Source organism: Physella acuta, unplaced genomic scaffold (assembly GCF_028476545.2).
Source record: "Physella acuta isolate Inbredline_101_S28 unplaced genomic scaffold, ASM2847654v3 ptg001646l, whole genome shotgun sequence".
Lineage (NCBI taxonomy): Eukaryota > Metazoa > Mollusca > Gastropoda > Physidae > Physella > Physella acuta.
Genome location: NW_026733160.1, coordinates 242,501 through 256,588, shown reverse-complemented (window position 1 = coordinate 256,588; position 14,088 = coordinate 242,501). Strand labels below are relative to the sequence as shown.

Below are 14,088 nucleotides of genomic sequence, written 5' to 3'. Positions count from 1 at the left end.
TTATTAGAGTTAAACTTCACACGATCCGAGTGAATGTCTAATTAAAGATATAGTGGTAGATGACAACTACACTACTAGTCTAGTTATGAATATGCAAGAAATAAATGACACCATCATAGTCGTTTTTTACCTGTTTTAATGGCTAACACACGCACAGTCAATCTATGAGGAATTTCAATTCCAGATGAGCGTATAAATGGCTTTATTACATCATGATAGCAAAATAAACTCTGTTGTAGTTTTTAAAATAATTTTTTAAATAAAATGTTTGGTTTAATGTTCGTTAATTTTAAACTCCTTATGTATACTCCCCATCAAGAAAATATTGCCTTAGTTAAATGTTTACATCTATTTATTTTGATACATGAAATGTTTCTTATGTTTATATAAATAATTTGACTACTGTATATCTATTATTTTACAATAGCATTGTTTTCGGGTTGTTTACATTCGACGAAGTTTCATCTCAACAAAGTCTAGAGAGTCAGAATAGTTTGTAATGCTCGACCAATGAATTCCTTTATTATCAACACGACTCGCCCATTCACCGTTGACGTTAACCAAGTGACAAGCATGATACCACCAACCACCTCTACTCCTGTCTACAGCACAGTTGCCACTGTCTCTATCGTTATCAGAGTCAATGGTTGTAAACTTCATGCCGTTGTGATAACTAAAGCTATCTTTAACATTCCCACCACTGAATGGCGTGTAGCTCATCTTATACTTTGCTGCTTCATTTTCTACCTTAAAACCTCTGTACACAGCGTAGTCAGTGTTTCTTCCAGACTTTTTTCTCCGGGGGGGCACTTGAAATCTTCGGGGGGGCGGTAAACTTTCTTCGGGGGGGCGGACACTGTTAAAAGTATATATTTTCTATATAAATTATATAAATTTCATTTCGTTCGGGGGGCGGTAAAAAATTTTCGGGGGGGGCGAAGCCCCCCCGAAGAGATGCCTGGAAGAAACTCTGAGCGTAGTAGTCTTTACCTTTATACTTCATGTCAAATCTGAGTTCAGTATAACCCTGTGTTAGACAAAACATTAGAAATATTTAGATATTGCATTGTGTTTGAAATATTGTAAGTATTGATCCCTCTATACTATATGATAATTATACATATCAATTAAAAAACGTAACGAAAATATATTATAAACAATATACACAATTTTCCAAAACACATTATTACAATAATACACACACTGCTTGAAAACTTTCTTTGTAAAAAAAATATTGAATAAACTTGTTTTGATAGTTCCTGTATCTACCCCATCATTAAAACAAAAGACTTCTGTTCAGAAAGGAAATATTACATTATCTATTGCCTGCTTACATTGCAACTTAAAAATATATTCCCTTACAAGAAATTCTATTTATATTCAATTTATGTATGGCTTTTCTAGAACTCCCTCCTTTTCAATTAATCACCTTACATTGCCTGCCGTTGTAACACGCTCGCAGTTAATAAACCCATTTCCCTTACAATATATATTACTTATGTACTTTTCCTTCTTTTGATATGTTCAATAGCCCTAATTCTAAATCTTACAATGTATCTTATTTGTATCTCCATATGTATGTTGTGTAATGGGGTTAATATAATAAAGGTGAGGGCAGGCGGGAGGGTGTGGAATAGAACTGTTGATAAAACCGGTAGAGGAAGAAATGGCCGGCGGAAAATATCCTGCTGACTGCATTACACTATTCTTTAAGGTTCGTTACATAACCACGATCTTTATTGTATAAGCTGTGTTACCCTTCCTAAAATATCTAATCTGTAAATCGGTTATCTAATAAACACTTCTGAAATCAAAGGATCAAGACACTTAGCTTTTTTCCCCATAAAAATAAAACACGCTATGTTAATTTATTCATCTATTAACATACTGTATGTGCAGTAAATGTACCTTCGTCATATCAAGTGAAGATGTATAGTATTTGTTTCGTTATTTAGCTATTGTTTTGTAAAATGTAAAAACTCAACAAAATACATTAGGATGCATTCGCCATTAAAATAGCACGTTACTTAATCTAGGTCCATTTAAACGTATTTTAAATACTCAATGCCATGACTGATGATTTAAATGTGCATTTCAGTGACATGTGTACACCAGACGCATAGTCCAATCGATATGAAGATTAGATAAAATTATCAACATGAATGTATTAGTAACTGTAAACAATTGTATGCTATATTAATAGCAGAAATTTCAAGACTTTGCATTCACTACGTATCTCCACATTTGCAGCTTATATTATCCATCCATCTATTTATCCCCCTTTTTCAACAGCCCATTAACAGTTTTAGCCAGATTCAATACATTCTTCCGCTCATATTTGTCATATATCTTCATCGTTCAATTCTTGAGTTTTATTTATTTATTTTATCTCCACCTCAGCAATGCATCTAGGTCAAGTTGTAGCCTACATTATGGTAGCAATGTAGAGTCTGTCTAAAAGAGCATCGTATTATTTTCTCGATCAGTATACAACCTCTACGGCGGCTTTATACTAAACTCGTTTACAACCTCGAATGTATAAGGGTTACGGTTGGGTAATTTATATTTAACTCTCGTCTTCCGAGTTTGTTGATTACAACCATTTAGATACGCATCACCGCCTCTGGTATCTCACCAATCCCTCCCCTTTCTGACGTTTTTGGCCCCATGACCCCACCCCTACAACCCTCGTGCCCCCATCCCTTTTCGTACTATTTATTCTGTATAAATATGGTTTCTATTGCTCCTTTTTTTAATCGGTTTTATTAACATAACATTCAAACAAACATTGTAATGATGTTTTAACACTAATTTAATAGTATTTTATATCTACTATCCATTGGTCCACAGCTTACATGACCCCATGACCCCATCCGTCTATCTCCCCAATTCCCCTAGACCCCCACCTCTTTTCACATGAAGTCGAATATCCTGAAAGTCATCCTTAAAATGGTTTTGCTTACCTTTATTAACATGTACGAAACTATTCAAATTCTTTCATGAGAACACTGCTATCCAATTTTAACACGTTTTTCTTAACTCAGCTTCGTGTTTGTGGATGTGTTTGTTGTTAAAATTGACATCGAAAATTAGCCCACTTCTGATTGCTCTATAGATCTGAAATTTGGCATGCAGGCTACTTTCGCCTAACAATTTCAGATGCAATCATAAAAACTAGCAATTAGAGAACGTAATTAACTTAATTTAATTACGCCCTAAGGACCATAAAATTGAGGACATGATTTCTAAAGATACCGACAAGACTGAAGACCTATTGACACAGTTACTTCGGCCCCAATCGATGTGAGCGCGCTGTCCGTGATCGTATAGTGGTTAGTACTTCGCGTTGTGGCCGCGACAACCCAGGTTCGAATCCTGGTCGCTCAAGATTTTTAGTCCGTGTATTTATAAACACTTAGTCAAGTCATACTTAATCAAGTCATTGGATAAAGTAGAAAATAAACTATATAAAAAACTTTTTTTAAAAACCACGTTTTTCATGTGTAGCAACGGACTAAAAAGGAGAAAATAAAATACTTAAAAAAAACTTTTTAAAAACCACGTTTTTCTTGTGGACTAAAAAGTAGAAAATAACTATTTACATACATTTGATGACAAAAAACGTGGGTCGGGCAGATGGGTCGGGAAATTTGATGGTGAACGTACCCACGTTTTTTGTCATCAAATGTATGTAAATAGTTATTTTCTACTTTTTAGTCCACAAGAAAAACGTGGTTTTTTTTTAAAGTTTTTTTTAAGTATTTTATTTGACCTTTAAAACTCCACCGTATCCCCAAACATCATTATAGCTTCACGCCTACCCATCCAAAACATGTCGGTACTAAGCAGTCAAATAATCTTAGCTACGACTATGCACATCGACACAGAAGCACCACACGTTATCCCCTCCCACTCAATCACTAACACTCCAACCTGTTCGGAACACTACCCCCCCCCCCCCCCCCAACGACCTCACCATACCCCAGAACATCAGCTTTGATTTGTTTGTGTTTTTTATTCCTGTTATATCTAGTATTGTACAGCCATCCGTGACGATAGTTTACAGAAGACAATGAAAAGATCAAGCAAAGCTTGTTATTACCTCCCCTAATTTTTAAATCGTTTAAAACATAAATTATCTGCCCCTAATAGCCGTAAATAATTCGACCGGGCTCTACGATGGTAAACAAATCACGCGACTGGTAGGGTGGGGCAGGTAGCGACATGGTCTGTTGGGTATGCATGGAGAGTGAGAGAGGGGGGGGGGGGTTCTGCGTGCGTCTACGTCTTGTCCCGAATGGTCCCCATGAAGAGAATTATATACGTAGATGTTTATTGTACAAAATGGGATGAAATCCACTTAAACCTACTTTATTTTCGACTATTCTACTATATGTTATAATTTTCACCCTCGTTTATAATAAAATGTTCTAAACCAGCCTTTGACCACTTTTCTTTAACCAACATGCTTTAAACCCAATGTATTTTATGTATTTATTTACTTATTTATCTATTTATTTCTAATACCATTTGCATCACTCCAACTACCTTGTAAATATCTCCCAAACGGCATGTTATGTTACAGTATTTTTTTTAATTATAAAACACGATTACATTAGGCCCAAAATTAGTTTGGACATTATAGTATCTGGTTTGTTATCTCAGTATAGTTACACATCTCATTGACATGTTTGAAATTACTCAGGAAATAGATAATTTAAAATTAATTGAAGCAGGCTACAAAAAGCTTTTTGAGGGGGATCCTTTTTTTTTTTTAGTTCCGCAATGATAATAACACATCAATATATTTTCTTACAAGAAATATCTAGATTAAACGAACGTGTGAATGCCAATTCTAGTACAATATCCTTCACTTACCGAATCAGCTATTCACTGCTAGTCAATAATACCATCTTCTCTAAAATGTATTACCCTAGTTCTATAAATACTGTCCTCTCCTTTGAATTACAACATTTTACCATTCCTATCCATCTCCTATTCATAACCCTAAGCTTTACATATCGCTAACCATTTTATACACTCTATGTACTGGTGTCCGTTGAATTATAAAATAGGTGAGTGTCCTATTGCAGTTTTATGTTGAATGGGGAGTAATTTACAGGGGTAGTTAATCTGAGGAAATGATAGGGGGGTAATGACTTGAGGATAGTTAAAGAGGGGTGGAAGAGCGGGAGCTGTAACATTCTATCCTCAGCTTTGCCATGACATATGAAACTAGCTCAAGACCACTAAAATTGTAACATTATTTCTAGAGATGAGATATTAAAAAATAAATAAGTGTATTTTATTTGCAATTCAAATAATATAATAAAATAGATAATGTTATCTCTTGCGAAGTATTGGAAAAGACATTTGTTTATCGATAGAAAAATAATGTTTTTATTTGTTAATAGACGGTCTTTAACAGTTGTATACGTGCAAGTTGTGTCAGTTGAGATGTAAAATACAAAATCACTCAATCAAAAATGCGTGTTTCATACGTAATCTCGCGTGTCATATTAGTTTTTACACTAAATTTAATCGTTAATAAAAGTACTAAATTTTAAAGTAGATACTTTTTTTGAAAATCACGCAGAAGAAATTATTGTCAAACTGAGAAAATGATGTTGAAACGAGCCCATGTTTTGTGAAACAGTTATCATATAACTAAACTAACAAACTAGTGTATACATGTATCATATAAAGTGATTGTTTTAAGAATTAGAAATTAAGTGATAGCATGTTTATCTTGAAGTGTGTATGGTACAATCACCTTAATACTCCCCTAAAACACATTACTCAGTGTTATTTCGTGATGTTCTAGTACAAAATTCAGTTTCCATGCAGGGTTTTAAGCAGCCAATATTTCCTTACCAAATCTGTCAACTTTGAAATTACATCATTTCCGATCCAAAAGTCTCCAGATGTTGAACCAAATCCGTTTTTATAATCGTTCCAAGTTCTTGTAAAGTTTACATCACCTTTGAGACGTCTCTGTAAGAAATAATAAATATTCTAATATAAAGTTTTAAAGCTTCTGTTTAAAATGACGGCGGTGGTAAACATACGGTTACTGAGTTCATTTGATTTATTCCAAGGTTTAATTATCTTTGAGATTAATTAAGATCTCTAGTTATATCATACAACAAACAATTTACTTAAAATCAAATCAGTCGTTAGTTTATTATACTTAATATTTTCATATTAACTCTCTAAACATTTCCAACACTTTGTGTATTAGACAGCTAAAATGTTTTTGGGATAACACACTTGCTTTAACTTTTGCTTGTGTTAAATATTGAAACCAAATAAATCGCAATTTTTGTACATACAACACTAAGTATATTTTTCACAATCAGATTTTTAAAAGTAAATTTACACTGAACATTGTCGTTGTCTATCGCATAGTCTGATTTTCTCTATTATTTTAAAATAAAAACTTTTATCAAGAAGAACAATAAACTAGACTACGAATCAGCTTTCACATCACAATCCCCAAAACATTGAGTTATGTTAAAAATACTGCTGTAAAATAAAACACATAACTTTAGGTCAACCAATTAAAATATTGACCAGCGCCCTACCAGAACTACAATAAAACTTTAGCTGGTGTTTTAAACGTCGATATAATCTATTATAATCATATTAATTTCAAATAGCCAAACAAAAGATATTATAAAAAAAGCTCGGTATATAGTTCAAATATTACTTTTTTTTTCTTTAGACCGTAGCTAAGCGTCTATAATTTAGTATCATACATTTGTGTTAAAAGATGTAAATACATCAAAATTGTTAGAAAAAAATATCGGAAAAAACTTATTTGGTAAATGTCTAAGAATGTTTTAAATGACAAAATAACCTGTATAATAATCCATCCTCCACTGTCAGTCTTGTTATCACACAATGTCCTGTTAACATCTACTCCAGCCTCTGTCATGTCCGAGAAAATACGATCGTTCATGCTGGTACATTTTATCTCCTCCAAATGGGCGTCTATATCAATGTCTGTTTTGTTTAGTAGTGATACAGCTGTTTGTAAATCCTTCAGTGTCTTTAACTGTGTCTCTGACTGTAATTTGTTGCTTTCATCCAGTTGTTGAATGCTTATATTGTGACGTTCCAATATCGCTGTGCTATTTTTTAACATTTCGTTAGTTAAATTTAGTAAATCTTTTTTGAAAACTTGCATGGTTTTTGTTAAAATTTCACTTTTATTTAACCTTTGAGACAAAGTTTGAACATCGAATGATACATTAACCACACTATTATTCAGTTTATCCAGTTGTTTTTGTAAAACAATGTATAGATTTGTTACATTTTGTACCGACCTATTTTGTTTTTCAAGTGTGTTATTGTTCGCTTGTATCTGTTCAATTGTCTTTAGATAGCTTTCAGTGAAGTTGTATTTAAAATGCGTGAGCTCTTGATTTGTGTTATTTAAGGTGTTCAATCTGTTATAAACGTTGTTCATTTGATTTTCAAGTCTCTGAATTGTAGATCCTTGGGCAGATAACAAGCTATTGAATCTACTTTCCATCGCATTAGTAAGGTTAACCAGAGTTTCATCACCCTTCTCCTTTGTTAATTCTGTTTTGTGATAACTAAGGTTAGAACGTTTGTCATCTGTTAAAAACTGTAAATTCATCTTCAAGTCAGCTCTGTTTAACTTATCAGAATATTTAAATGTTTTTAGAAACTCAGACATTCTATCAATTGTTTTATCAAACTCTGGAGTTTTAGCCTCTAAGGTCATTAACATCAGTGGCTTAAAATTGTCTTGGTCAACAGGTTTGGTTTTATTTTCTTTCATCTCAATGAGACCCCTTTTATTTGTGTAATACACATCACATCCAAACACTGTACTAAAACAATCAGAACGTTTTGTAAATGATACGGTCAATTCTCCAAACACTTTTGAAAACTTTCCTTCAACTTTTGATCCAATTACTTTATAATCTCGAACTCTTGATTCTGATTCTGATACACACGCCAACACAATTTTCCCCTCTAATTCACTGATCCTATAGACTGACATGTTGACAAGAGCTGATATTTCATTATCTTCTCTTGTGTTCTCCACACAATGTAACTTGCCACAAAATAAATCTTTACCCTCCATATAATATTCTCTTTCTAGTGAGATGTCAAGTCCTGAAATATATTAAAATAAACCAATGAAATTTGGAAAACTAAATTAATCAAGAAATACTTTCTTTTTATACACTTCAAGCACAACAGCATTCGATTAATCATTTCTTATTCAATTTCTTCATTGTAAATTATTTCCAAAGAAATCTATTTATTAATTGCAAAAAAATAAAAAATAAATAAAAATAAAACATAAAACTGAAATTGTGTACAACAAGTTGTATTATTGTAATAATCGGTAACTTATTATTCAATATGTGTTAGTTTATTTAAATTACTTGGACAGAGCCAATAATTGAAAACAGGTAGGTTTTTTATCGATGTTTGTGTTAACACATTACTTACAAATTAACATATACACAACTAAATACAAAACTAGGTTTAAGCGTTCAATGGTAGAATTTTTTAAAAATTAATTAAAACAAAATATGTTATGCATTTTAATGTTTAAATATAGTTTCTCAAACGTAAAACAAATAGAAATTGGATTAAAACTGAAGTAATTTACAATTAGCTAGTTTCAAGCTCGGTCACTTCTCTAATGAAGTACATTAGCTAGAGACAGCAACGCATCATAGGAAAACAAACATCTCTAAAACCCCATAAACTTCTACCTTGCTAAGTGTAGCAAATCTTATTCAGAAATAAATTATGGATGATATTGTGGTAAACAAATATAACACACCGAACATAAAACAGGCAATAATGAAGTTTGTTGCCGACATTTATGTCGTAAAACACATTGAAAGTACATTCGAAGGAACAAATCATATGGCACAGAACCTGAAACAGGCAAAGACTATTCAAAAGATAGTGATTGATTAACCCTGCTCTGGTACCTTACAAAAAATTACCATTTTGTTACCATGGGGCCAGTTTGACCCCATGGTGAAAAATAGGCTTTTTGACCAAAATAACTGCATTATTTTATTATTTATTGTTTACCTTGACCTAATAAGAGGTGATAATGTGTTAGTACGTCCAAATAAATATTGCATAGTTCCATGAGAAAATTTTTGTTATTTTAACCACTGTATGCAAATTGCTATTGCTGGCATTGATTGTGTAATAACTTTGTATGTTCTTCGCACACCAAATGATTACAGTCATTTAAGACTAGTTTGCTTTACTTGACACATGATCTGGGACACATGTAACACTCTCTAGCATAGTCCTGGATGAGAATGTGTGGTGCTTGCTGTTTGTGTCGGTATATTTAGGGGTAAATATCTTTTTCACATTGACGGTACTATGGGGTCTATATGACCCTAAGCGAACAAAAATCTAAACAATAAATAATCAGTAATACTTTAAAACTATCATACATGTGTAATGTACTTAGGAAGGCCTTACAAAAAATACATGGCAGGTGATGTCACTAAACATGGTAGTTTTCAAAATAATCTGGTCCAAAGAGGGCTTGGGGTCACATAGACCCCGTGGTACCAGAGCAGGGTTAAAAAAGTTATTTAAAAAACATTTTTGAAGATGATATCAAGGAACAGTTAGGTTGGTTACTTATACATGAAGAAAATACTTCTGCCTAAAGCAACCTTTTTTTGGACGGCTGTGGTAAACAAATATAATGGCAAAGAACATAAAACAGGCAATAATGAAGTTTGTTGCCGACATTTATGTCGTAAAATACATTGAAAGTACATTTGAAGGAACAAATCATATGGCCCAGAACCTGAAACAGACAAAGACTATTCACAAGAAAGTGATTGGTTAAAAAAGTTATTTTAAAAAACTTTTTTGAAGATGATGTCAAGGAACAGTTAGGTTGGTTACTTATACATGAAGAAAATACTTCTGCCTAAAGCAACCTATTTTTGGACGGCTGATGGATTTTAGCTTACAAAATTCTTGACTTTGGTTCCGTGAGATGATAATCTAACTCTAACTATGGAACAGAAATAAAGACTATACTGATCATTCTGTTCTTACATATAAAGATTAAAAGAAAATGACAAATGTTTTTCCTCTGTCCGTCGACAATGACGTTAACAAGCGAATAATTGTATACCGCGGTGTTTGGGCATAAGTTAATTTTTAGAAATGATTGACATTTGTAATATTGTTTTTTTAAGCGAAATTATTATCAAATTTATAAATAAAATAAATTGGGAGTGATCTCCCTTAAACTTTCTCCGGTATTATTAAATAACACTACTGGGAAGGACAACACCATTTTTAATTTCATAAACTTTTAAAACTAAAAAAGTATCTCGTGATAAAATAATTGAGCATGAAGAGAACGGCTAAAAATATCTGAATAATAGTTCGGAATATTAATACTTTATAAATTCATATTGAGAAATTGGAAAGAGCGTAAATTACTACTTACGAACATCAGAAATTACTTAGAATTCGACAAAAAGGAGAGAAAGTGAACTTTTACTAACATTTCAAATTTCATTTATCTATCTAAAATAATAATCAAGTCACACGCTTATGAAAAAATAAGAGCAGAATAAGTTCAACTTCTGGTTACCGGAAATCACTGAAAAGTTCATGCGCAACTGCAAATTAAATATTATAGCTGTATACGAAATCTCATTAACCTAGCTATAACGGTACTCAAGTTATCGCGTCGAAAGACAATCACACACATATACACATTCAAAAATACACACATACACACATACACACATACACACATACACACATAATTACATACAAACATACACACATACACACGTACACACGTACACACATACACACATACACACATACACGCATACACATATACACACATACACACATACACACATACACACATAGACACATACACACATACACACATACACACATACACACATACACACATACACACATACACACATACACACATACAAACACAAATTCACACATACACACATACACACATACACACATACACACATACACACATACACACATACACACATACACATACACACATACACACATACACACATACACACATACACACATACACATACACGCATACACACATACGAACATAAACACATACACACATACACACATACACACATACACATATACACACATACACACATACACACATACACATATATACACATATACACATACACACATACACACATACACACATACACACATACACACATACACACATATACACATACACACATACACACATACACACATATACAGATACACACATACACACATACACACATACACACATACACACATACACAAATACACGCATACACGCATAAACTCATATACGCATACACACATATCGCCCATAAGCGCATACGCGTATACATATACACATACATACACACATACACACATATACACATACACGCATAAACACATACACACATACACGCATACACGCATACACGCATACCCGCATACACTCATACACGCATACACGCATACACGCATACACGCGTACACACATACACACATACACACATACACACATACACACATACACACATACACAAATACACACATACACACATACACACATACACACATACACACATACACACACACACATACACACATACACATACACACATACACACATACTCACATACACACATACTCACATACACACATACACACATACACACATACACACATACACACATACACACATACACACATACACACATACACACATACACACATACACACATACACACATACACACATACACACATACACACATACACACATACACACATACACACATACACACATACACACATACACACATACACACATACACACATACACACATACACACATACACACATACACACATACACACATACACACATACACACATACACACATACACACATACACACATACACACATACACACATACACACATACACACATACACACATACACACATACACACATACACACATACAAAAATGCACGCATACACACATACACACATACACACATACATACACACATACACACATACACAATTACACACATACACAAATACACACATACACACATACACACATACACACATACACACATACACACATACACACATACACACATACACACATACACACATACACACATACACACATACACACATACACACATACACACATACACACATACACACATACACACATACACACATACACACATACACACATACACACATACACACATACACACATACACACATGCACACATACACACATACACACATGCACACATACACACATACACACATACACACATACACACATACACACATACACACATACACACATACATACATACACACATACATACATACACACATACACACATACACACATACACACATACACACATACACACATACACACATACACACATACACACATACACACATACACACATACACACATACACACATACACACATACACACATACACACATACACACATACCACGCATACACACATACAACATATACACATACACACATACACACATACACATACACACATACACACATACACACATACACACATACACACATACACATACAGACATACACACATATAAAAATACACTCATCCACACATCCACATATCCACACATCCACACATACACACACATACACACATACACACATACACATATACACACATACACACATACACATATACACACATACACATACACACATACACGCGTACTCACATACTCACATACACACATACACACATACACACATACACACATACACACATACACACATACACACATACACACATACACACATACACACATACAACATACACACATACACACATACACACATACAAACATATACACATACACACATACACACATACACACATACACACATACGCACATACACACATACACACATACACACATACACACATACACACATACACACACACACACATACACACATACACACATACACACATACACACATACACACATACACACATACACACATACACACATACACACATACACACATACACACAATCACACATACACACAATCACACATACACACATACACACAATCACACATACACACATACACACATACACACATACACACATACACACACACATACACACATACACACATACACACATACACACATACACACATACACACATACCACGCATACACACATACAACATACACACATACACACATACACAAATACACACATACACACATACACATACACACATACACACATACACACATACACATACAGACATACACAAATATAAACATACACACATACACAAATACACACATACACGCATAAACTCATGCACGTATACACACATATCGCCCATAAGCACATACGCGCATACGCATACACATACATACACACATACACACATACACACCGGAAATCACTGAAAAGTTCATGCACAACTGCAAATTTAATATTATACCTGTATACAAAATCTCATTAACCTATCTATAACGGTACACACATACACACATGCACACATACATACATAAACACATGCACACACATACACACAGGCACATACACATACACATACACACATACACACATACACACATACACACATACACACATACACATATACACATACACACATACACACATACACACATACACACATACACACATACACACATACACACATACACACATACACACATACACACATACACACATACACACATACACACATACACACATACACACATACACACATACACACATACACACATACACACATACACACATACACACATACACACATACACACATACACACATACACACATACACACATACACACATACACACATACACACATAAACACACACACACCTAGACACATACACACATATACGCATACACGCATACATTCATACACGCATACACACATATCGC

At 33.7% G+C, this 14,088-nt stretch overlaps 1 protein-coding gene across 1 annotated transcript in view; it reads right to left on the bottom strand.

Annotated features, from left to right (window-relative positions):
* Nucleotides 1-439: 439 nt before the first annotated feature.
* LOC131929536 (angiopoietin-related protein 2-like) overlaps nucleotides 440-14,088 on the bottom strand; it is a 17,190-nt gene continuing 3,541 nt past the window's right edge. Inside the window, exons 2-5 of the mRNA XM_059285788.1 lie at nucleotides 6,860-8,151; nucleotides 5,875-5,994; nucleotides 959-1,027; nucleotides 440-789 (exon numbers count right to left, since the gene is read on the bottom strand). Coding sequence (XP_059141771.1) covers nucleotides 445-789; nucleotides 959-1,027; nucleotides 5,875-5,994; nucleotides 6,860-8,151 — 1,826 coding nt within the window. The 3' untranslated portion in view covers nucleotides 440-444. The remainder of the gene's footprint in view (nucleotides 790-958; nucleotides 1,028-5,874; nucleotides 5,995-6,859; nucleotides 8,152-14,088) is intronic.